This window comes from Cryptosporidium ubiquitum (genome assembly GCF_001865345.1).
Source record: "Cryptosporidium ubiquitum isolate 39726 chromosome Unknown contig_12, whole genome shotgun sequence".
In the NCBI taxonomy this organism is placed as follows: domain Eukaryota; phylum Apicomplexa; class Conoidasida; order Eucoccidiorida; family Cryptosporidiidae; genus Cryptosporidium; species Cryptosporidium ubiquitum.
Window position 1 is genome coordinate 64,527 of NW_021639804.1, and position 24,744 is coordinate 89,270.

General features: G+C 30.8%; 15 protein-coding genes across 15 annotated transcripts; 9 read left to right on the forward strand and 6 right to left on the reverse strand.

The window, feature by feature from the left end:
- Positions 1-42: 42 nt before the first annotated feature.
- On the reverse strand, positions 43-1,446 carry cubi_01841 (uncharacterized protein; the record flags this gene model as incomplete). The annotated part of the gene is made up of 1 exon (XM_029018853.1): positions 43-1,446. The coding sequence occupies one exon, from the start codon at positions 1,444-1,446 to the stop codon at positions 43-45; it is 1,404 nt and encodes a 467-aa protein (XP_028876327.1).
- Positions 1,447-1,665: 219 nt separating this feature from the next.
- On the forward strand, positions 1,666-2,023 carry cubi_01842 (uncharacterized protein; the record flags this gene model as incomplete). Its single annotated transcript, XM_029018854.1, has 2 exons — positions 1,666-1,695; positions 1,739-2,023. 2 exons carry the CDS (start codon positions 1,666-1,668, stop codon positions 2,021-2,023), a joined length of 315 nt encoding a protein of 104 aa, XP_028876328.1.
- Positions 2,024-2,086: 63 nt separating this feature from the next.
- cubi_01843 (uncharacterized protein) lies at positions 2,087-2,785 on the reverse strand (the record flags this gene model as incomplete). Its single annotated transcript, XM_029018855.1, has 1 exon — positions 2,087-2,785. One exon carries the CDS (start codon positions 2,783-2,785, stop codon positions 2,087-2,089), a length of 699 nt encoding a protein of 232 aa, XP_028876329.1.
- An 83-nt stretch (positions 2,786-2,868) lies between these two features.
- On the forward strand, positions 2,869-5,313 carry cubi_01844 (60s ribosomal protein L3; the record flags this gene model as incomplete). Its single annotated transcript, XM_029018856.1, has 3 exons — positions 2,869-3,452; positions 3,863-4,062; positions 4,343-5,313. The coding sequence occupies 3 exons, from the start codon at positions 2,869-2,871 to the stop codon at positions 5,311-5,313; spliced, it is 1,755 nt and encodes a 584-aa protein (XP_028876330.1).
- A 67-nt stretch (positions 5,314-5,380) lies between these two features.
- cubi_01845 (uncharacterized protein) lies at positions 5,381-6,517 on the reverse strand (the record flags this gene model as incomplete). The annotated part of the gene is made up of 1 exon (XM_029018857.1): positions 5,381-6,517. One exon carries the CDS (start codon positions 6,515-6,517, stop codon positions 5,381-5,383), a length of 1,137 nt encoding a protein of 378 aa, XP_028876331.1.
- A 136-nt stretch (positions 6,518-6,653) lies between these two features.
- cubi_01846 (translation initiation factor IF-2B beta EIF-2) lies at positions 6,654-7,679 on the reverse strand (the record flags this gene model as incomplete). The annotated part of the gene is made up of 1 exon (XM_029018858.1): positions 6,654-7,679. The coding sequence occupies one exon, from the start codon at positions 7,677-7,679 to the stop codon at positions 6,654-6,656; it is 1,026 nt and encodes a 341-aa protein (XP_028876332.1).
- A 62-nt stretch (positions 7,680-7,741) lies between these two features.
- On the forward strand, positions 7,742-8,707 carry cubi_01847 (uncharacterized protein; the record flags this gene model as incomplete). The annotated part of the gene is made up of 1 exon (XM_029018859.1): positions 7,742-8,707. One exon carries the CDS (start codon positions 7,742-7,744, stop codon positions 8,705-8,707), a length of 966 nt encoding a protein of 321 aa, XP_028876333.1.
- A 72-nt stretch (positions 8,708-8,779) lies between these two features.
- On the forward strand, positions 8,780-11,524 carry cubi_01848 (uncharacterized protein; the record flags this gene model as incomplete). The annotated part of the gene is made up of 1 exon (XM_029018860.1): positions 8,780-11,524. One exon carries the CDS (start codon positions 8,780-8,782, stop codon positions 11,522-11,524), a length of 2,745 nt encoding a protein of 914 aa, XP_028876334.1.
- A 186-nt stretch (positions 11,525-11,710) lies between these two features.
- cubi_01849 (uncharacterized protein) lies at positions 11,711-13,363 on the forward strand (the record flags this gene model as incomplete). The annotated part of the gene is made up of 1 exon (XM_029018861.1): positions 11,711-13,363. One exon carries the CDS (start codon positions 11,711-11,713, stop codon positions 13,361-13,363), a length of 1,653 nt encoding a protein of 550 aa, XP_028876335.1.
- A 272-nt stretch (positions 13,364-13,635) lies between these two features.
- Positions 13,636-14,565, reverse strand: cubi_01850 (MORN repeat-containing protein; the record flags this gene model as incomplete). Its single annotated transcript, XM_029018862.1, has 1 exon — positions 13,636-14,565. The coding sequence occupies one exon, from the start codon at positions 14,563-14,565 to the stop codon at positions 13,636-13,638; it is 930 nt and encodes a 309-aa protein (XP_028876336.1).
- Positions 14,566-15,159: 594 nt separating this feature from the next.
- On the forward strand, positions 15,160-15,717 carry cubi_01851 (uncharacterized protein; the record flags this gene model as incomplete). Its single annotated transcript, XM_029018863.1, has 1 exon — positions 15,160-15,717. The coding sequence occupies one exon, from the start codon at positions 15,160-15,162 to the stop codon at positions 15,715-15,717; it is 558 nt and encodes a 185-aa protein (XP_028876337.1).
- Positions 15,718-15,884: 167 nt separating this feature from the next.
- Positions 15,885-18,021, forward strand: cubi_01852 (uncharacterized protein; the record flags this gene model as incomplete). The annotated part of the gene is made up of 6 exons (XM_029018864.1): positions 15,885-16,811; positions 16,856-17,055; positions 17,102-17,291; positions 17,334-17,401; positions 17,448-17,781; positions 17,824-18,021. The coding sequence occupies 6 exons, from the start codon at positions 15,885-15,887 to the stop codon at positions 18,019-18,021; spliced, it is 1,917 nt and encodes a 638-aa protein (XP_028876338.1).
- A 220-nt stretch (positions 18,022-18,241) lies between these two features.
- Positions 18,242-18,715, forward strand: cubi_01853 (uncharacterized protein; the record flags this gene model as incomplete). The annotated part of the gene is made up of 1 exon (XM_029018865.1): positions 18,242-18,715. One exon carries the CDS (start codon positions 18,242-18,244, stop codon positions 18,713-18,715), a length of 474 nt encoding a protein of 157 aa, XP_028876339.1.
- A 248-nt stretch (positions 18,716-18,963) lies between these two features.
- On the forward strand, positions 18,964-23,043 carry cubi_01854 (microtubule associated protein; the record flags this gene model as incomplete). Its single annotated transcript, XM_029018866.1, has 1 exon — positions 18,964-23,043. The coding sequence occupies one exon, from the start codon at positions 18,964-18,966 to the stop codon at positions 23,041-23,043; it is 4,080 nt and encodes a 1,359-aa protein (XP_028876340.1).
- Positions 23,044-23,073: 30 nt separating this feature from the next.
- cubi_01855 (uncharacterized protein) lies at positions 23,074-24,714 on the reverse strand (the record flags this gene model as incomplete). Its single annotated transcript, XM_029018867.1, has 1 exon — positions 23,074-24,714. One exon carries the CDS (start codon positions 24,712-24,714, stop codon positions 23,074-23,076), a length of 1,641 nt encoding a protein of 546 aa, XP_028876341.1.
- Between the last annotated feature and the right edge of the window lie 30 nt (positions 24,715-24,744).

Genomic DNA, 24,744 nt, shown 5'->3' on the forward strand with positions numbered 1-24,744 from the left:
CAAAAAAAAAAAGTTGCGCCGTTGTATATTCGATTTTTTTCCCTAATTACTTCTTTCGGACTCCATTTCTACGGACAAACTATGCCACTTATCATTCATATCAAACATACCTTTGTTTGATGAAAATATTTTGATAATAAACCTTTTGAATCGACGCCAAAATCTAGTCTTGGGAGAACCTGACAACGGCCCTAAAGAAAACCAATCGATCCTAATTCTTTCTCTTTTTATCAAATAATAAAAACAAAAACATATAACATAGTCATATACATCCCAACTACTAGTATTTAGAGAAAGTTTCGATACATTGTCCAATATCCTTATCATTGCTCCTTGTGGGAAGCTTTGCCATTTCTCTCCAAATCTATGCCAAATTGGAATATGATCTAATGAGTTGTCTGATGCACCAGTTGATGTACATAAGATCGCCTGTTTTATGCAAAGTTTAATTTTCTTCCAATTTAAGTTGTCATTTTTTATTTTGTTTTCAGCTTCGATTATCTGCATTCTATGCCTATATTGGTATTTAAAAATAGTTAGTATAATTGCAGTTATTATGTCTAACTCCTTTTCCCACCAGTTTGGTAAAAGTTCAATATTATGGTCTCCATTTTCTGAATTAAATTTCCTTCTTTTTTTGACAATTAAAACATGATTATATGCTTTTCTAAATAAAAAAAGGTGATCATTTTTTTCTGGATTCTCTTTTTCAAAATTGAGTGGTTGCTCCTTTATAATGTTGTCATTTTCGAAGTTGAATAATGAATTAAATTTCTTTTTTCTAGTTTCAAGATTTTTAATAACTTCTTTTTTGTAATTATTTCTAGACATGTTTTTTATTAATGCATTGTCTTTAATAATTTCTCTAGAGAAAATATATGCAAGTGATAGGAATGGTTTCACAATTTTATTCGATGCTGAATCATCTGAAAATCTGAACATATTTGGGGTGTTTGTAACTGAAAAATAAATATCATCTATCTGATCGAATATTTTATTACTATCTCCTTCTTTCTCCCACCAACTTCTCCATTCAGGAAGAGGGTTGAAATGAGTAATTCCTCTTGATAGTTCTTCCAAGGGAGGGACGTTTCCAAAAATCCAATTATTATATTTTTTTATTTCAAAGGTCTTTGACGCAAGATCTAGTCTTTTTGATAAAAAAATAATAAATGATATAACCATGTAGTCTTCTTGAGACCAATCATTTGCAATGATTAATGGATTTTTTTTGTGAGGGAACTTAGTTACTATTTGTTCGATTTTACCTTTTTTTTTGCCAGATCGTTTCAGATTGAATGTAAGTCCACCGATCGTTCTTTTTACTTCCTTAGAAGTGGTATATTCGTATGAATCATTGTAGCCAAACTGTTTATTTTGTTGATTTATAGGATGAACAAAGCAATAACTCAAAAAAATGATTAATGCAAATAGCATAAACTTCATATTAATTGTAATTAATATTTTTTACATTAGACCGTGATGAAATTTACAACTGGATTTTTTTTCAAATTTAATAAATTAGGTTCCTAAAAATAGTGCTTATAACTAAAAGTTACTATTTTGTTCTATTTTCTGATATTCATTTGACGCAAAGTTAAACTTTTATGTAGTCTCCCCATATGATGTAGAATAATTGCGCAATATTAGGGAAAACATATAGAAATGACTATTTTTAAAGAAAGTTTAAATTCGGTAAGTTAGACAAACTAATAAGCTGTGTTGTTTACACTCTCAGAACGACTTGAATGAAACTTTGTCAAGAATAAAAGGAAAAAAAGGTGTAGTTGGAATTATTATTTTAAAATCTGACAACATGACACCTTTAATATCGACATTTGATAAGAAGACATCAAGAAGCTATACGGATTGTATTAAGGAGATTGTAAAGTGCGCAAATGTATTTGGTGTACAAGGATCAAATAACGTTCAGTTAATTAGACTTCATTTTAAAAGTCAAATTGTTCTAATTGCTCCAGATAAAAATTTTACATTTCTAGCGGTCCAAGATACAGTTATTTAACAGATAATCAAGGATTAGTTAAATGAGTAGCTGATTATAATATTTATTTATCCGAATAGCTATCTAATTTTGAATGTTCTGCCTATTCATAAAGTGCAATGTAATTATAGGCAATACTAAAGGAATAATTGATGTTAGGAGATTTACTAAGAACATTAATACTTCATAAACTATTTCTAAAAATGTTGGATAGTTATATTCATCCAATTTATTAATAATTTTGTTTGCTGAGTAGCGATCGATTTTCGCATGACTATTAAATATTGGTCTTGAATTAAAGACGGTTAGTCTCAAAATGAACAGAATAACGTTTAGTAAATATAAAAGAATCAGTGGTCTTCTATATGAAGGAATAATTGAATTTTTTAATATTTCTGGTAACAAATTAAAAATAAAACTCTCTATTTTTTCAATATAATTCAAAAAAATCAGATGAAAATTCGTTAATTTTTTTAAAAAATTGATGAATTTATTCTTATAAAATTGCCAAGAAGAGTTTACGGAGGCATCTTCTGTACTTAGTTGAGTAAGAAACTCATTAAAAATAACTTCATTTGCAACTCGGTTCCTTATTTCTTCAGTCAAACATTCGAAATCCTGCTGATTTGATAACCGTAGGTATCTATTAAATAATGATACGCAATTTTTGATTTGATGAGATCGTATAGTTCCTTGCCAATATTGTGATGAAATGAGCTGATTTACTAAAAGATCTAGGCACCTTTCAGCCTCAACACTATTTGTAGAAGAGTTTACATTCATAAATATAACTTTTTTAGGCTGGCGTAATTTAAAATTTTTTTTTACCGCTATAAAAACAACAAAATCCAGTTTTTTTTTTTTAAATGAGTGAAATTGATAAAGATTTAGTTGTTGGCGGAGATATATATAATGAAGAAAACTCTGGTGGAACACTGAGCGAACCACTTTTGAAAACAGTTAAAAGGGATGTTTTTCTCATTTACAGCAAATTACATTATTTTGTTACTGCTGGAAAGAATGATTTTGATCGTGCGCATAATTTGAAAATGCTGTATAATTGGGATTTATGGGGTCCTTGCATTCTGTTGCTACTCTTATCTTCATGCTTATATATTAAAGCTCCATTTGAAAACAAGGATAAGATTTTTTCAGTTTTACATTTTTTTTCAATTTACGGTGCAATTGCCATCGCTTTAAATGCGCAGATTTTAGGCATTAATTGCTCATTTTTTGCGATTTTAAGCATGCTGGGTTACTGTATATTCCCATTTACAGTGATATCACTAATTTCATTAATTATTCCTTATTTCTTTGTAAAGCTGATTTTTACAGTAATTTCAGTTATACATATTTACAGGATCATTCAATTATCTATAAGCGAAATCGCTCCCGAGGAAAAGAGAATTCTGATTTTGTATCCAATTTCATTATTTTTTTTTTCGGTGGCGTTCCTAGTGCTAATCAATTAAGTTGACACTTTATTAGAACTACTTTGAAATATGTAGTGTACATTTGCACAAAAAACATCTTACACTAGTCATATATAAATAGGAAGACAATTAGTTATTAAGGACGTTTTATACTCACTATCTATCTAAACATTGCGAGCAAACTCTGTGAAGTCGGATGTTTTAGTTTTCTCATTAAAGCGTTTTAACTTTAATATGTATATACTACAGAAAATTGAGCCCCTGACCAATTCACGCGCGCAAGAACTTGTTGCGCCGTCTCAAATTTACGTAATTATATATTTCTATATATAATTAATTTCGTTTTGGTAAGGTTTATACGTAGAAATTGTCCCAAGAACCATATTCAGTTATTTCATTTAATAAAATTCATCAACTTTAGTTTTAGTGAAATGTCACATCGTAAATTTGAAAGACCAAGATCCGGATCCCTCGGTTTCCTTCCTAGAAAGAGATGTTCTAGAAGCCGTGGGAAAGTTAAGGCTTTTCCAAAGGATGACTCGAGTCAGCCACCACATCTAACTGCTTTTATGGGTTATAAAGCAGGTATGACCCATATCGTTAGGGATGTTGATAAACCTGGTTCAAGTAAGTTTATTTGTTTTGACGTGGTATATTGATAGTTCGGAGTAATTGGCAATTGAGCGTTTAATTGAAATAAACGTATGTTCGCTGTCAATTACTACTCCTATATTGATGATTTGATGTTGAGCTCCTGCTCCGTTATTATTGCCTTTCATATTCCTTATCCCTAGAAGAGTAGTTTTTTTACACTCACTTATGTGAAGATGATTCTGGGAGAAACCATGAAAGTGACATATATAATACCTCGTTGTTGTCTAATTCAGAAACTTACATTTTTTTTCAGAACTTAATAAGAAGGAAGTCGTCGAGGCGGTCACGATTGTTGAGACTCCTCCTATGATATGTGTTGGGTTTGTCGGTTACATTGAGACACCGAATGGTCTAAGAGCCTTGACCACTGTATTTGCAGGATATCTTAGTGAAGAATGCAAGAGACGTTTCTATAAGAATTATTACAGGAGTAAGCGTAAGGCATTTACCAAATATGCGAGGAATTATGCTGAGAACCAGAGGATGGAAGCAGAGATTGCCAGATGCAAGCAGTACTGTACAGTAATTCGTGCTCTGTGTCATACTCAGGTTAGCAAGACAGGACTAAACAAGAAAAAGGCAGACATCATGGAAATACAGGTGAATGGTGGTTCTGTATCAGACAAAATAGACTTTTGCGTCAGATGTTTTGAACAACCTATCCCCGTGTCCACAATATTTAGCGAAAATGAGATGATTGATATTATCGGTATTTCCAAGGGTAAGGGTTACAAAGGCGTAATCTCAAGATGGGGAGTTACGAAGCTTCCGAGAAAGACGCGCAGAGGTGTGAGGAAGGTTTCTTGTATTGGCGCCTGGCATCCTGCTAGGGTTCAGTTCCAGGTTCCAAGAGCAGGCCAGAAAGGATATGGTCAGCGTACTGAAATGAACAAGAAGATTTACCGTATTGGGCGTGGTGACGATCCGCGTAATGCATCAACTTCTGCTGATTTGACTGAGAAGACAATTACACCTATGGGCGGATTTCCAAGGTATGGCGTTGTCAATCAAGATTTCCTGATGTTGAAAGGCTGTACCGTCGGATGCAAGAAGAGACTATTGACATTACGCAAATCATTGGTGCCGCCTGTGACAAGATCAGCATTGGAAGTGGTTAATCTGAAGTTTATCGATACCTCATCTAAGTTTGGGCACGGCAGATTCCAGACATCAGCTGAGAAGGCGAAGTATTACGGACCGTGTAAAAGGTCGGCTGAGAATTAGTGAATTTTAGGAAAAAGATAAGAATTTATTTTTTTTTCACTAGGCTCTGCTTGTTTACATTTCTTTATTACGAATTAGTTTCTGGATAATCTATGAATCCTCTCCGGAGAGTTTGTGTTCTAGCGCTAACAAATGGGAGGGTGTACGGCAAGTTCTCTGAATATTTAACTGGGTCAAAACCTGACTCATCGGCCTTGTGATAGCAGTTCTTGATTAGTGCGTCATATAGACCGTTGTATTTATAAGGGATTTTGTTTTCACTGTCTTTGTAATTAGAATGATTCATGATTTCGTCAAGTTTGTTGCTGATCCATGCCTCGCAGTTTATATTCGAACTTTTTGTGTCGTTCTCAGATTGTTGATTTTCTGTGGATTCGTCGTGAATTTCAGCTTGATCATTTAATAAGTGATCAATTTTATCATTTAAATAGTCCATAAGAACACATCCAGTTCCTGGATATAATTCGTCCTTATCAGGAATTCTCGCACAAAATTTCACTGCAATACTAGCAATGATTTCAACAACTGCATTAACGCCTATCATAATAGTCATTGTTAAAGCCTCAGGAATAGAATTTGAAATAAAATTATATTTCGGAGATGGATCAATATAAAAATCAATGTTTTTTACAGAAGAATATTGGCAATGCCTACATAATTCTCTATTATAATGTCTTTCACCCATATTATTTTGTTTTGATGGGTATTTAGTATAATTTTTATTTGTGTATAAATATGGACTATTATTTAAACGAATATTATGAATTTCAGAGCTTGAATGACGAAAGTTGAGTTCTGGGCTTTGGCTTTTCACATAACTGGTTACTTGCCAATTTTTTGTTCCAAAATCGTTTAGATTAGGATCTATTTCGTTCTCACGTGGTACATGAGTAATTGGAATGCCATTTTTCAATTGATTACCTTCTAATTCAATATATTCACTTGAACTACAAACACAACGTCTGTTTTTTTCATTTGAAAGATCAATTTTTTGCTCAAAAACACTATTTTTTAATTGGTCAGATTGCACATTAATTGAATTATAATTTTTGTACTTGTTTACATAAAAGCGATAGTAGTTAGAGTATTCACGCGGGGTCACATTTGAATTGTAATTAATGGAATCGGTCTGAGAATATGCATCGAAGAACAAAGTATTTCCTTTATTCTTAACAGAAAATAATACAATCGGAATTTCGTTCATAAGTTAAGTTAATTGATTTTCTTCATTGTAAAATTACAAAAAAACAGATACTTCATGTATTAAAGACTAGACGTGAATATGCATAACTGTATAGTTTTTTTAATTTAATACATCAATTATTGTACAAGTATATTATTCACAGATCATCTGGATGAAACCTACCCTTGAAAATCTCATATAGTTGTAGTTTAGACATTGATCCATTTTCTGTTAAGAAAATACTTATTAAATTATCAGGGATTAAATCCAATTTATTAATTGCAAAGTGAACATTTGAAAGTTGCTTAAGTGAGTCTGCAAAGAGGTTTGGCGGAACGATTAAATTTGTTCTCTGGGTGTCAAAAAGTGGGAAGTGACAAAGTTTATAGAGGGCAGCAACAATTACAATAGGAACAGAGAAAAATTTCGCAGTGTGTGAAATTAAGTATCCACCAGAAAGTGTAACGGCACTTCCATCTGGAAATATCGCTTTTGCGCTTAAAATAACTTTGCTTACTTTGGGTATAAGGCTGAATAAGCTTGAATCAGACATCAGAATAGCATTAATACCAAATTCAAATGAAATTTTCTGAGCAAATTCATAAGAATACTTTTCTGGGTCACCATCTAAAATAAAAACAGTTAGATTTGTTTTTTTTTTTGAAATTGACTTTAACATTCTCTCAATTAAATTTGAATAACCATAAATTAAAACAGTTTCGTTTGCTGTAAAAATATCCAGGCATTGGTCAAAGTCCCAAGATTGTCCATATTCATGTAAAAGTTCATTTATACCTTCGAAAATTGCGGATCTTAAGAGACACATATTTACATCTCCTTGCAAATCAGTGTTTTCAGAGCTACTAAAATAGTAGTAACATGCCGGCTGTTTAGTACACAATTTGATATATTCCTTTCTTACTACGTTAAGAAACCTCCTAAAAGTACTGTTAACAGAAAATGCTAAAGGATCAATTGACGCAACTTCTGAGCCGATTTCTTTTATTTTTAGAATAAGCTCATTTACACTTTTCCACGTGCACTTATCAACTATTTGTCTCAAGACTTCGAGTGTTTTCTTTCCCTGAGCTTGAGATCCAATAAGCTGCCTCCTTCTCAATAGTTCTATCAAATTGTAGAGATCTTCTCTCCAATCATCTTTACTTTTTTTTTTATCCTGCATCAAGGCTAAAAATTGCAAAAAATGAGGGGTAAAGCGAAATAAATATTAAAATTTACAATAAAATGCTGAATTTATCCCCAGAAATTAAATGTCTTGTTAAAATACATGCTTGTAGTTTTCTAAAAAATGCTGCTCATTCTTTAAAAGATTTGAGTAGATTTCTGAACATTTCGTTTGTTAAAATAATTAATGTGGAGGCAAATAATGAGGAACTACTTAAACCGAGTTTATATTCAATTTATATCCCTGATAATCCTCATATTAAACCGTTGGTAAATGAACAACTGTGGGTTTCTTCCAAGAATCTGTTGATGAATGAATACTTTCTTAACGATAAATTTGATTTAATTAACGCAGGAAATGAATTGTTAAAGTTAATAACTTGGTATCTTTCTTGGAATAAAATGCTTGAATCTCCAATTACAAGTTTCAGTGCTCAGAATAACTCTCCATTTCAAGTATGTGTAATTGCTCCTAATTTACTGTTGGGTTGTGTAATGACATATCCATACTTGATTAAAGAAGTTCCTGTAACGGTATTGCTTTGTACCAGCGCAGAATACAATTCAACTGAACATGGAATAAACAAAAACTATTTAGGATTGTTAAATATCATCTGTTTTTCTGATTTCATTTCCACTACGAAAAAACTATTAAACTACACCCGAAATTTGGGATTCTGCACAGTGATCATATGCCCAAATATAGAGCTAGAGGAAGAAATTATTATACGTTTGGCACTGGGAGGAATATCTGAAAACGGGAACATAATAATTTCAAGACAAGTCGAACAGTTAAGTAGCATTGAATGTTCTATACTATTTCAAAAAAGATGTACGATATCATTCTGTAATCAAAGTTTTAACCCAATTAGTTGGATAACGCACTTCGTAAGCAACCATATGTTTATTGATAGTACGCCTAATATTTTAAATAGTGAAATCTCAAAAACAAATATTGACGGTGAGTGCGTAACAAAGATAGAAAATAAATTATCATATGTCCTCGTTTCTGATGTTCAAAATTAGCGCTTAAATTTTATTTAAAGAAATTGGACTAATTTTTTTTTTAAAAATACTATAAATGATGTATAATATAAAATGGAAGTCTCTTCTGATTTGGTCGATTGGGCTCAATGTGAGCTTTGTAAGAAATGGAGAAAGTTACCGTTGGGAATGAACCCTAATACATTACCTGAAGAATGGGTGTGTACAATGAACACATGGGATAAAATCTATAATTCATGCGATGTGGCAGAAGAGGTTGTTGGGATTCCTCCCGAAAATTTAAATCTAAGCGTACCTGATCAAAGTATTTCGTATTCTGATTTTCAGAGTCGTTCACTAAAAGGCCGAAAAAAAAATTTTAGTAATTGTTCAATTAGTAATTCACTTACTCAGGCCATTAATTCCAAACAAATAAACAATCAAGGCTTAAATTTAACTGAGGATATCACAAGAAATTTTAGAGGTAGTGCAATTTCTGATAGTTTGCTTAGCAAATCATTAATTGATAGTTTGAGTGATTGGTGTGAAGAGCTTAAAAATGACCAGACTTGCTTATTGCCGTCTCATCATTTAAAAAAAAATTTTCCTTCATGTTGGCCTTTAGAATATCAAAATTTGGATGATGTTTCTCTTTTCAGAAATCAATTTTTTGAGAGTTTTGAAAAGTCAAGATCTAAAAACTTTTCTAATAGTTACGAAGTACTTTCAAATTTAAAAGGTTCTCAGAGTTTTCCAATATGTATTTTAAAAAATAACATATTTAACTCAAAAAACCATCCACTTCAAGGAAGGTCAATAATCACAGGTACAGAAGTCCCAATTGTTTTCAAAATGGTTGGCGAATCTGTTAATGGGATATTTCCAGTTATTTCAAATAACCAATCACTTAAATACTCTAATAATCAAACAAACAATCCCATTTCATTATCTAATACCCAAAAGAGTCAAGGTATCATATCAAGCATTCATGGAAATTCTCTAGAATTGATTCCTGCAACAAGATCTGATTGGGAATCGCCGTTTATTGATCTGTCAAATTCCTTGTTTATTTCTAATAGCGTTGATTTCAAATTAAGCAAGTACAACGAAAGTTGGAGTACATGCAACTTCTCGTACTCTAAATTGTTCCCTGAAAGAGATAACCTATTATTAATACCAAATTATTTAAGCGAGACAAATTTTGATTTAAAAACTATTAATTCCAAAATAATTACGGATGAATTTAGTGAGCAAATAAACGTTGATATTTTGGACTTATTCCCAGTTTTTTCTTGGTTGGAAAATCCAAATAATTTTAACCATCCTATGTATCGTAAAATTTCACAATCGAATTTATTGATTCAAACAAATAAGATATCGAAGAAGTGCAATATTAACAAAAACAATACCCGGAATAGGAATAGGCAATTGGACCCGGACCAACTTGAAAGTAATCATAGGTTGAGGAGGTCCTCACGGAACACCAGCAAGGCTCAGAATTCAGAAATAGTGAATTCTGAGAGCAGTTTATTTTCAAATAAAGATGATTGTAGTATTTCAATTGAACCAAGAAATAACGGCTTTCAACTCAAAGATGAATATAAAAATAAAGAATTAGATTTATTGAGTACTTCGGGCAAAATGACAGAAAAGCTGAATGAGAATGTTGATAAGGTTGATTCAGTTGACTGTATATTGATTGATTGCTCAAATGAAGGAAACAATTTTAACGACTTTTCAAAGGATTTCAACAGTGACAATCTAGGTGTTAAGGAAAATAGTGAAGTGAACCAATTTGAGTCTAAAGATTTTTCAGAAATTGGAGAAAAAGGATCAAATCAAGTGGCGGATAGTAAAGAACTGGATACTTTAAATGAATTTGATGTTCTGAATGAAACTAATCTTGACAATGAATCCCGAGATTTATCTGGAGATGGTGGGCTTTTATTTATCAACTCGGAAATTAACTCTGAGAAATTGGTTGAGGATGATGAATACATTCTTCCAGCATTAGGAAGTCATAAAAGAAAAAGTAAACTTTTATTAGATTCTAATGAACATTTTGATTCAATTAAAACTGAAGAAATAAAACATGAGATATATGAAGAAAGGAATAGAAACAATAAAAAAAGACTAAGAAAGAGATCTTTAATTTCGTCTGAAACATCTGAAAAATACAAAAATAATACTAATGAAATTTTTGATTCAGAACTAAAACCAACAACAAATGAAGAAGTTCCAGTTACATACCCAGAAATTGATAAGGAAAAGGTAGATGGCAATATTAATTCTGAGACTTTGAACGAAAAAAATCCCTTCCACATTATTCCAAGAAAAAAATCTCTAGAGACAGTTAATTCTACTTCACTTTCTCCAAAAAGTGACCCTTGGGTTCCTAAATCTGATTCAAGTGCTAGTAAGCGTGATAACCAATTAGATGGTATTTCCCAATTAAATACACACAAAATAAGACACTACAATTGGCAAGTAGATCAAAAACGGCAAAGAACATCTGACCAGCGCAGACCTGCTCAAAATTCTTCTTGCCACAGAAACTATTATTATCAAAACAAACATAGGATACTAACCAGCTATGAGTCTCATAATAAACATTATTCAAGGCATAGAAATAATCATCCAAATTCAGATTTTGTTAATCATAACCCTAATAATTTTTTTAGTGATTCTCATTACTATTCACAAAATAGTTTGCCTGGTAACCAATTAATGCCCCCGACACCTGCAAATGAATCTAGCTACAACTATTCAAGCTTTAAAGGGTATATCAACTCAAAGTATAGTTCTTCTAGCAGTTCGAATTCAGTGAACTCTATGACTAGACATTATCGTGGGCGTTAGTAGATAGTCTAAGGGCTTATTATTGAGAACTCTATTCATCTAACTAGCGGGTATTTAGTTAATATCCAATTTATTCCGTTATACTTCAATTTTTTAATAAATTCTATATTTTTTCTGTCGTTAACTTCTTATTGCGCCAAAGACTATTAATGCTTAAATCAATATCTTTTATGAACAAATTTTGAAATGAAAATATTTGGAAAAGATTCATTCTTTTCAATATGCTTCATGTTGATTAGCGCAGCTACAGGTATGGGAGTATTAACTCTTCCATGGGTATTTCAACAGACAGGACTGTTTTTGGGGATAATTTTATTGCTATATTGGGGTATTTTATGCAGCTCAACAATATATTTTTTGATAATGGGAGGGTTACACTACAAAGTTTCTAGTATTACTGAACTAATTTATTACAGTATTCTTGGCGAACCAAAAATTGATAACAATTTAATTGAAGCTGAATTGAATTTGGCAGAAAGTAAAAAAAGAGCTAAGATTGCATCAAAAGCTGCAATATTATGTGATATACTTGTTTTATTTGATTGCCTGTTCATAATTCCTTGCTTGTTAATTTTTCTTTCAGATTTTGTGATTCAAATTAATTTTTTGGTTCAAAAAAAGCTAACCGAGTTATCAATACATTATTATGGCCTTGAAAAATCTACTTTTGCAAAGTTGTTTTACAATATTCTTTTTTCTATTTCACTTTTTTTTACAGAAAGGTACAGATGCATAATATTTTTTTGTTTGATCGTTTTTTTGTTATGTATACCAAATAACTTCTCTGCTGTAAAATTGGCATCAGTTTTGTCAGTATTATCGTCTGTATCTACTGCTATTATTATTATTTATTATGGATTGAGTTCAAACCAGCCACCAGAATGCCAAAATGGGATTATGGCTCTGCATAACAACTTTTGTAGAAAGGGAAAAATAGAGTTTTTCAATTACAGTTCAATCATGGCATTTTGGAAGATAACAAGTGTTTCAAATATTATTTTATTCTCTCACTTTTGCCATTTAATATTAATCCCTTCAACAAAGAATATACATCACATGTCAACAAAAAAGATTAAAGGGATTGTATTAACATTTGTCACCGCAATTTTTATTTTCAATTGCTCTGTTGGAATATCTGGATATCTAGTTTTTAGGTTGAATACATTACCCAATATTATCAATAATTTTGCATACAATGACCCTTTAATTGTTCTTATGAGGATTTATTTAACACTATCACTGACTGTGACAATATGTATAGAAATCATACCATTAATAGATAGTTTCTCCTCAACCGTCAAGTTTCTGTTCAGGTCAATTGGCAGTTTCATATATAAGAAAAAGTGTGATATGGAGATGACTAATTCTATTAAGAATATTGAACAAAATTTAAATACTGTAGTTGATGAAGAAACTAATTCAAATCAATGCACATCTACACTGGCATCTACCACGAATTTGACTTCTTATTTCGGAATTAGTGACGAACAAAAAGAAGAAAATAACGAAGTGGAATTCAATTGGAAAAAATGCCCATGCAACTATTCACATTTTAAGTGTTTATCAAAAGAAAGGTTGTTTAAAATTTTGAACTTATCTATTGTCCTTACATTCTCAGGTATTATGGCAGTTAGGTTCAGCTCCGTTGCCAAGTTAATTCAAGTCACAGGGGGGACTCTCGATGGAATATTCGTATTTATTGTTCCTGCATGGATTTACTACTCAACGTACTTCAAGTATAATAACAAGGTATTCGGGGTATCATTATTATCGTTATATTCTGTAAACTTTGTTGTTGCCTCACTTTCAGGAATTGTAGGGTTATTTAAAATGGAATAGAAGTTTCACAAATTATAGTCTATCTAGTACATTGAGTTGTTACTCGAGGGAAATCAGATAATTAGAGAATCGCTTATACCAAAAATTATCATTATGACGTGCTTTCACACACGACTATCTGCAATATATTCTATACATTCGATAAACAATTTTTTTTTTCTCTAAATTGTAACTTATTTTAAAAAAATTTGAAGTATGATATTAAAGGAGTTGAAAAGTTTAATCTGTAGAAAGAGACCAACAGGTTTGGGGCATTTATGGAACTTTTTAGACTAGCAAGAACATAATCCAACTTTTTTACCCATATTATATTTCACTCTCTTTTGTTTGCCATTTACCGTAAGTACCCCTTCGCCGTGACGGAAATCCCTGAAAAATTCACCATCAAAAACGTCACCATTGAACTCCGTCATAACACCTCTTCCCTGTCTTATTCCATTTACAACCTCGCCCGTGTACTTTCCACCGTCAGGGTAAATGATTGCAGCGTCACCATCAACTTGGCCATCTTTCCAGTTTGCTTTTAGTACGCGATTATCTTCTGCGAACGTGAGTGAGCCCGGCCCATCCGTGAGACCATTCTTGAATCCGCCAACATAGTAGTTTCCATTCGAATAAGTATACTTCCCCTGCCCATTGGGTGCACCATTCTGGAAATCGCCCTCATACGAGCTGCTATCACTAAATTTCAAGAGACCATGGCCATGCTCTTTACCGTCAAACCATTCGCCAGTGTATACAGATCCATCAGTATATCTGGATGTCCCTTGACCATTTCTCATGTCTCGTGAATACTGACCTTCATATATTCTACCAGTTGCAAGCTTGTAAACGCCAAACCCTTCCTTAACTCCGTCCTTGTATTCACCCTCAAATCTGTCACCATTCGGCCAGGTATATATACCATGACCACATTTAACACCTCTTACATATTCTCCCTCGAAGACCTCGCCATTAGACCATCTGTAGATTCCATGACCCCATTTTATATCATCCTTGTAATAACCTTCAAATTTGTCTCCGTTTGCCCATGTATAAACCCCATAACCGTTCTTAAGGCCATTCGAATATTCACCTTCGTAAACATCTCCAGTATTAACTTTATAAACTCCATTTCCATGTTTAAGGCCCTTCTCATTCACATCACCTTCATATACGCCATTTGGATCTGTGATAACTGCTCTACGACTAACTCCTGACATGATTTATATAGAATTTGTTGAGCTCACAACGAATATGACAATATTATTATTTATCACGTGCGAAAAGCAAAAACAGCATTACCTCACAAAAATAATCACCCAGTTAAATAGGTATGAACATTTAAGTTTGTTTTAAACTATATGGAAATGTTATGTCTATGTCTTAAATATGTGAGTATATTTTGAGACGTATCTTGCCGCCTTAAAATATTTTCTTTCAATATAAAGTTGTAAGAGTAGTAAATGCAATCATTTGAGATCTGGGAAAGAAACAATAGTTAGTTCTAGGATTAATTTCTAATGTTTAATGCAGTTTTCCTCTATATTTATAGTACTATGTAAATTGCTCGCTTTTTTCTTGTGCGCCGCCTAACTAATTGTTTGACAATCAGTAGTTGGTCGTAGATTGAATGACGTTAAACAATTTAATCTTACTAACCCCTAAAGATATATTAATAATTCTAATAATATAGTATTAAAATTGATTGATTTTGTTATTCCGCCGATTATTGAAGGATTTATATTTAACCGCTTCGAGTTTTTGGAGTTATCTAATCCGTTAAAATATCGGTAATATCATTTAAGTTTGTTTCGATGTCAAAAAAAGTGTTAATTGCTGTTGCAAATGGGTTCGAAGAAATCGAATTTGTAACCCCTGTTGATATACTAAGGAGGGCAGGATTAAATGTTACAATAGCAGTTTCTGGTGATTGCAATATGGTTGTGGGGGCACACGGAATAACTATTAAGGGTGACAAATTCTTAAATGAAGTATTATCTGAAGATTATGATTTGGTTATGTGCCCTGGAGGAATGGAGTGCGCAATAAAACTGGGAAAGGACCAAAACCTGCTGAAAATTTTGCATGAAACAAAGAAAAAGGGTAAAATAATAGCTTCGATTTGTGCTTCACCTGTTATTGTATTTGAGAAGAATGGCCTACTATCTGATGTTGAAAAGGCAGTCAGTTATCCATCTATGATGAGTGAACTTGCTAGACCTGATAGTGCAAATTCAGCGGTTTGCGTGAGTTCTAATGTAGTAACTTCACAGGGGCCAGGAACTTCTGTTTCATTCGGGTTAAAACTTGTAGAAATGTTGTGTGGATTGGAACAATCAAATCTAATTGCAGATTCAATTGTTGCGGCTTAAACGCTGTATCTGTTATTGCAAAAACCGATAATTTACTTAACTTTATTAGAATTGTAATCTAAGTTGTTTTGAAGAGATAAATTGATTAAAAGTGTGTATTATTTATTGTGCACATTTGTGTGTTAATATTATTTTAGTATTTTTGTTGCTTAGGACATTGGTGATTAATGAAATTTTTTGTTGGAATAAAACTATTTTTTTGTTGTATTTATTTAGTGGCTGCGATAAATGGGACCAAAAAGAAAAGAAAGTCTATTGGGTTAACTTTCCGGAAATCTGAATATACCCAGTCTTTTTGTTCATCATTAGGTTGCAAAGACGGTAGAGGTTATACAAGTTCAAACGAAGGCGAATGCTATTCAGTAAATCGCTGTACAAAATGCAAGACTACTAATAAATCAGAATCATCAATGGCGTACTGCTCAGTAATACCAACGATCCTAAATGAAATTACAATTTTTCAAGGCTATCTTAAAATTTCTAAAAATGGGCTTGAAATTCTAAAATCGGGCATGTTTGCAAATGGAGATTCGTATATATCCGAGGATGATGAATCAAAAACGGATGAGTCAGAAAATAGCCAAGAAGAAGATGAAGATGATGAAGAGGATGATAAAGAAGAAGTTATTCATAAAAGCGACACAAATTTCCCTGCAAAAAAAAGTATTTCGACGAGTGTTTCGAGTTCATTTAGTGGGTCAGTAGGGTATTCTTTATTACAGCTTGTTTCCCAAATGTCTGAGTCCGAATTTGAAGAAGGGAACGAAAGTAATAATATTACAACGAAGTCTAACAAATCACGCTCAAAAAGTCTATTAAGCAGAGTTTTTGGGAAAAAAAAAAAAAATTTACCCGACACAAACCAAGCAACACAATTTAAAAAAACAAATAAATTTTCTTTTAGTTTAAATAATTTCAAAAATAAATTTCGTAACAAAAATGGACTAGTTAAATTTAATTCGCCAACTAAGGGAATTAAAAAAAACGAGATCAATCCTCAAGAGAAAATGAATAGTGCACACATTTCTAAAGGGACTACCATAGAATTGGAAGCCACTGGACGTGTACTAACTGAAAGACTAAACACATGTACAGTAAGTTAAAAGTAAAAAGACAATTTTAAATCATACATTAATAGGTTATTGATGGATATGTACCTCTTACTGTTCACACTTTCCTGCAGTATTATAATATTAAAAAACTGTCAAAAGTAAGACCAAAAAAATATAAATATGCAGCATTTGAATTTATGGTTGATTCAAGTTGTGATTTCGATGAATTATGTAGAAAACCATCTAATTTCATTGGAAGATTAACTCCAAGGCAAAAGTTAGTAATGTAAGTATAAAATTTTCACTTTATCTGGCTTTAATAAATGATATAGGTCAAACTCGATTTCAATTCCTGTTGGTTTATTTAAAAAGAATGGTATTTCACAGGTTATAAAATCAATTCGGACAAAATATATATGTAAAGGCCCCAAATGTTTTCCAGAACAATATAATTCTTGTGTAAAAATAACATGCGCATTAAATAAGGCAGATTTACATGACCAAGAATGGAGAAAGATTCAAGTAAGTATAAATTATTATATAAATTCAATAAATACTTTTTAGACTGAAAATACTGAAGAGAGGGAAAGAGAAGTGGAGAAGGCAGTTTCTAATGAGTTACAGAATTTCAGGTAAGTCATTTAAGAATATAATTAGATACACTAACTGCTTCTAAAGGGAATTTGTTGCGGATGAAAATAATTCATTGAATAATGAAAAAAGTACTGAAACTTATTCAAAGACAATGAATGGCCCATTATCTTTTACAGATGCCATTCAAAATCCAACCATTGAAAATGCAGCATATAAAATTGAAAATAGTAAAGATTTAGTTGAAAGTGAACAAAATGACCAGAACGTGAAATTAAATAATTTTCAAGACAAAAATGAGACTATTACTGTTGAAACGAGAAGTGAGGAGGAAATAATTGATGCGCCATCTGATGGAAAAAGGTCTTCCGGCTTAATGGAGAGATTAAAACGATCACTAGGAGTTTCAGCAGAAGAAGAGGTAAGGCATAATTGTGATAATTAAAATCATTATATCCTGTAGGCGGCTTCAAATGAACACGAGGAAAATGATTCTGAAGACAGCTTACAAGAAAAAAATGAAGAGATACCGTTCCAGCCGGAAATAACAATAAGTAATGAGATTGAAAAATCAAAAAGTAATATAAAAAATGTTATCTATGCAACCTTGGGAATAACTTGCACAATTTTAATTATAATTGGTGTAGTTTGCATAGTTTAATCTTAGCAAACAAAACATGAAACTGAAGATATATTTTATTTTTTAAGTTTTCCAGCATAATTTATCTTTCCTAATATTTTAAGTTCTTAGATTTTTTAGGCGCCTTGGTTATTAATGTATTGTCTTTTTGTGTGAAGAAACATGTTAAAACAAACACTGTAATAGAAATCAACCTTGTAGAAATTTATCAAAATCTCTTTATTGCAATAAATATCGAAAAATGGACAGCGGCCAACCTAGTGTTCCAACAATACCTGCCTCATCGAGCATCTTACCTGTTTCAGGTGCCCCGTCAATTCCAACTTTATATGCGCAACCTAAGACTTTTGTGCCAGTAGATTGTAGAGTAATGCCAGGATACCCATTTGCAAGTCTAGCAGGAGTTCCATGTGTAATTCCACCCCTCCCTGAAGACTTTGTTGCTCGAAAAACAGATAAGGAAGGGCCCCAGAACACTCAGAACCTTCCAGAACCACACCGTTTCCACAATGGACAACCACTTAACCCATATATATCTCCAACGGATCAAACAGTCATTGTCAATGCACCGTATCACCTTGCACAATTTAACCCAGTTAGCGGTTCCAGCATGTATTCGCCTTGCAACCCATTTGTTGCATATCCCTATGGAATTCCTGCAAGAGGACCAATCCCAGGTTCTCAGCCAAAAAAAACTGGATTTTATGCTTATTAATAGTTTTAATTCAATTGAAAAATATAGTGTTAGTAAATCACAAAATATATTTGATTAGGTCAGGTTTATTAATCCACTTATTTGCCAATTTTATATTATTTTTAACATTTTAAGAAAAAAAAATCCATAATTTGAAAGATGATGTAACTAAATAAATTGATTTTTTTTTTTAATTTGATTTTCCCCACTGTTATGCATTGAAGCGGGTATAGCTCACTTTAATAAATTACATTTTTTTTAATGCAAAAATGAAGGATGATGGAGAACTTGTTTCGATGGTACTAGACGAAAATCCTAATTTTGGTCCTGCAGAATATTCTTCCGAAAACAATGATAATTTTAATGGAATTGATATGTCAACTATTCCTATCAACTCACTTATCACTAGTAATGAGTGGCAAATGAGAATGTATGGTTACAAAAAGGCAATAAAGGAAATAGAATCGATAAATATTTGCGAATTTGAAGACCTTTTTATTAAGAGTATTGTTAATGATAAAAATATCTCTTCTCAGAATCTGGGAATAAAATTATTGACAATTAGTATTCAACATTTTGGTTTAAAAATCAATAATTTGCCGACAATCTGGAAAGAGAATATTTCTGAAATGCTAATTAAAAAAACTCTGATTAATTCAAAAACATCATGCTCATCGATGAATTTAGCATTTTCATTTTTTGAACAGTCATTATTAATCGAAAATGGTGACTTAAATAAAGTTGATTATTTATGGAATGAAATGATAGATTTTATTAATAACAATAGAAAATCAAAAGGAATTGTAATAAAACAAATTCTCGGTGTTGTGAAATTATTTTGTAGTTTTATAGAAAATTATGGAGTTGAATTTTCTCCTATTGTAAAGTGGTCAAAAGCTATAATTCCTTTAGTTACCGACTGTAACGATAAAAGTACAAAGGATTGTGTTTACGAAATTCTTTCTATGATAAATCAAGAATCATCTTTGATGGAATATATTTCTTCTAATTTAACGCCTTTACAATTAAAGGAAGTGCAAAAACGATCAATAGAATTGGACGAAAAAAAAAATAAAGAACCAATCAGAAATGATTTCGTTAAAGAAATTAAATCTAGATTTAATTCAAATATAATTAATACTGCGGTTTTTAAAGAGAATGAAAATTCAATTGACAGTTTCGATCTGATTGAGCCTGTTGATGTAACAAAACTGCTTCCTTCTAACTGGCTTGAAGTTATTTCAGATAAAAAAATTAAATGGAATGAAAGAAAATTAATCATAGATCAGTTTTCAAAGCTATGTGAAATTCACAAGAAGTTATCTATCAATCAAAATGATAGTAAAGCTAATATTTCTCATAACAATAAAAAGAATATTGCTCCATCTATTACTGATTATCAGAATTTGCTAAATATTCTACAGAGAATAATCAAATGTGAAGGAAATACTGCATTGATTTTATCTGTTATTAGGCTTTGTTCAAATCTAATAAGTTGCCTTAGAGGGAAAGTCACAACAATAGTCCGTCCTTTGACAACACAAATATTGACTAAAATTAAGGATCAGAATAAAATTGTGTGTACAGAATCAATAAATTTCGTAAATATGGTTTTAAAATTTTCATTGAATTTGGACCAAATTTTTGATGACTTGTATATTTATGGTTATAAAGAAAAAGTTACTACTGCAAAATGTTCAGCTATTTCAATTTGTGACCACTTAATAGATGAAATAATTGAGAATAATAGTATTCTGGAAAAACATTCAAAAGGTTTAAAACAATTGATTAATATTATTCCTTCATGTTTTGATGATCCTTCAATACAAGTTCGATCTTCTGCTTCTGTTTTGCTCGTAAAGCTTAAAAATCCATGTTTTGGCGAAGAGTTTAATACGATTCTACAAAAAGTAATTACGGGATTACATATTAGTAAGCAAAAACTAATAAATGAAACGGAGAGAAAACTGGGAATTCATCTATATACAACAAAAGATGAAAATAACACATATACTAAAAACTTTCATTCAAAAACCCTTTCACTATCTATTAAGACTACAAATCCTCCACCAAATTCAACTATTACAACACCAAATAATGAATCAACAAAATCAAATAGAAACTCCATACCTAAAATTGGGATCTACAAGCAAATCGAAACACAAAATAAAGGCTCAATTAATATTGAGAGGCTTGAAAATACTAACAATAATCAATTATTTCCCATCCAAAATGTAGGTGGTCTTTCCAAATCAGATGGAAAGACGATTTCTAATAGTAAATCTACTGAAGGTTCAAATGAAATGGTTAATGAAAGCAAAATTCATAATTCAGAGACTTTACCAACTATTTTGAATTCAATTTCATCAACAGATGACAAGAAGATTAATTTTTTTGAAAGGCTGTCGAATAAAAGACCGTTGAATTTGCAGACTTCCACCAAGTTGGAAAAACAAAATTTCTATTATATTGACCCAACAGATTGTAGAAATTTTATTGTCAATCTTCCCGAAGCTGAAATTATATTTGAAACACATGAAACAGATTTATTATCTTTAAAAAACTATATTAAACCTTTTATTTCGGATCAAATATTTATCAATATGTTTTCTAATGATAATATTCAAATAGACTTTTCTATATCTTTTTGGGAAAGATTTTGTAATTTTTTAAGAAAATCAAGGAGCACAAAATTTACTCTTTTCTATTTTTTTTTCAGATGGATTTCATATAACATTGAGATGGAAATAGCAGCGAATTATGAACGTATTATTGTTTCTCTAATAAACGTCTTTTCATTGCAGGGCAGAGAGTATTATCTCAAATATAACTCTAGCATGATTTATAACATTATTGCGATTGTAATTAATATAATTATTAAGGAAATTCAAATTTTTGATAAATCAAATATACTATCTGACTATGAAATTGCAAAATACGAAAAGATTGTTTTTTTGATAATGGAAAAGGGCTCTATTTCAAATCCTTATTATGAAGAGGAAAAAAAGCAGGAATCATTTAATCTATTAACTAATACTTCATTTTTAATGAATACAATTATTAATTCTTCATTAGAAAAATTAGAAAAATTTGATAAAAAAATAAACTTAATAAATAACCACTTAAATATTTTAAATAACTCATCAAATTTCCTCAAGAATTATGGCATTTCTAATATTCATTCATTAATTCATTTTATGGAAAAAAACTTATCAAACATTGAAATTTATGAATCTACAAAAAAAATTCTTTCAAGAATTTCAAATAATATTGGAATAAAACTTTGGAATACATTATTAATGTATTTTCCAGATATTCCGGTTGATAAATATTACATTAAAAACATTTCTGAGCCATTAAGTAATAAAATCGATTCCAATTTATTAATTATTAATTCCTTAGAGTATGAGACTATTAAACTGTTTAATATTATTGGTTCCACAGGAAACCCTAAAGACACTGGTGTTCTTCTATATAACAATATATTAATCATTTTGACAAAAATCATGACAAATTTGGACATAATAAATAATAAATTGAACTATATTTTGGAAAATAATCATGAAATTGCAAGGGCAATTGTAGATAATAATTTCTTAAATTCTTTGTTAATAGAACATATTATTTACTTTTCGGAGATATCAATACACATATATTTTTTATTGACCAAGTTAGAGGCAAATAAATATAATATGATAAATAAAATTCTTAAGCTTGAACGAACTGGAGAGTTATTTTTCAAAGCAATTGAACATTTGGATAAGTTTACTAGTATATTTCAAACTGTTGTGATAAAAGAGGAATTTCCAATAAAAGAATTAATGGCCAACACACTATTCATAATGAGCAATTATTTATTTTGGAAAGAATACATAAATGATGAAAACCAAAAGGTCAAGTTAGTAAATTCGCTCAATAATATAATGGGAGTAAATATAATTTTGTCATTCCAAAAAGAATTACCGAGATTAGTAAATATAATAATAGAAGTAATGTTATTTGGAATTAAGCCAAACAATTGTACAATTTTTGACCACGATTTGTTGAATAGATTATTACCAAAGGTCTTAAGGAGGATGAAAGTTTATTTATCTAATAATAATATTAGTGATGTTCAGATTAAAAACATCAATCATTGTTTTGAACTCATGAATAATACAGAAATCAATTCAGATTCTCACGAATTAATAATTATTGATTTCGCACTAGATTATTTATCATTATTACTGGAGAGTGGATTGGATATTCAAAATTATGAAGGATGCAAACTTTTTTTGAGTAAAATATCTAACAAATCAAATAAAGATAATTTTCAAGACAAGATTAGAAAAATAAAATTACTAACTTGATTGATTGGAACAAGATATTTAAAACTTTCATCATCTTTTATATTTGGGTTGCTTAAAATTAAAATTCAGGTGTAAAGTAGAATTTTCAAAATAACTTTTAAATCCATTTTTTGGATTTAAGTCCCACTCTTTATCAATAATTGAAAATCCCACATCTTTATAAATTCGATTATCACATGTAATTATTAATAGCTTGTCTTTAACAGAAACTTGATTTTCACAAAATATTATATCCTCCTGAACCTTTAAAAGGGCTTCTTCGTTTGTTACTAATAACTCATTTTTCTCAAGATACTTTTTTTTTGTTGTTATATACCACCTAGGAACAATACCGGCATTTTCTGGCATACTCAAAAGCGGATATTTAATTTTGAATTTGTATCCTTGAATGATCTTTGGGGGAAGAGTTTCATTCGAATAGTAGTTTTTGTTGTACTGATTCCAGTAATACCTTGCTTTTATTATTGAGTATACATATGGCAACATTAGCTGCGCCATTTTGTGCCTCTTTCTATTATTTGCGTAATTATCTTTAGATGGGGAGAATTCTATTATAGGTAGATCAATAAGTTGATCAAATTTTTCGTGATCTTCATTTTGGTTATGCGATTCTTCAATAGCTAAATTGCAGTTCGAGGAAACTTTTTTATAACTATTGTTTCTTTCGTGAATAACAATATTATACTTAGAAATAAGTGAATTGGCCCATTCTTCAAAGTATTCATGGTAAAGTTTTTCAACATTTTCAACATTTATTCTACATATTCTTATCTTTGTAATAACTACAACTCTTTTCCAATATTCTTCATCTGCTAATTCCAGAGATTGAAATAGTATATCTTTTAACTCGTCAATTTCCTTTTTTTCCAATATTTGATTGATTTCTGGATCCTCAATTTTACAAAAATCATCAAATTTATTCAATTTATTCATGATCGATTTTAATAATATCTCCAAACCGTAAAGTATATCTTCCCACTCTGGAATTAATAAAATATCTGTATTAGTATTTATCAGTTGCTTATGGTTATTAACAATTTGAATTAATTCCGAGATACAACGATTAGATTCATCCGTACGAGTTATAAAGATCTCATCCAGTATCTGAAATAATTTTTTATGTTTTAAAGAACTTAGGTAGGGTATAGAAGCGTCAAGCCCCGTCTTGATTAATGAAAACATAGAAGATGAAAATGATAAATTTCCTTTAAAATATGAATAAATTAGAATTTTCCAGAATAATATATCAAATAAATTTTCTCTATGTTCCTTTACTCTTATAATTGATGAGCTTTGTAACTGTAATTTTTCGAATTTCTTTTCATTTTCAATCCATTTGTCAAAATCAAAGCAATCTTTAGAAACATTTCTAGTCATTGACTTTTCTTCAAAATTTTCCCTTCTTTTTTTTATTTCAATAATCTCAGCAGTATTTATTGGGCAAATTCCAAATTGATACCAAGGATAAGCATTACATTTTAATTCAAAAGAATGATCTTTCTTTTCTTGTTCAAGTTTTTTTTCCCAAATGAATGGAAGTGACAAATTATTATCTCCAAATGGATTAAACTCATCAGAATAACCTATCTCTTTTATTATTGATTCCCTACTTTCTCTACATCTTTTTAATTGCAATTTTTTTTGAAATTCGATATCATTTGTAATTTCCATTATTAATTTCAGGCGCAATTTGAAAATAAT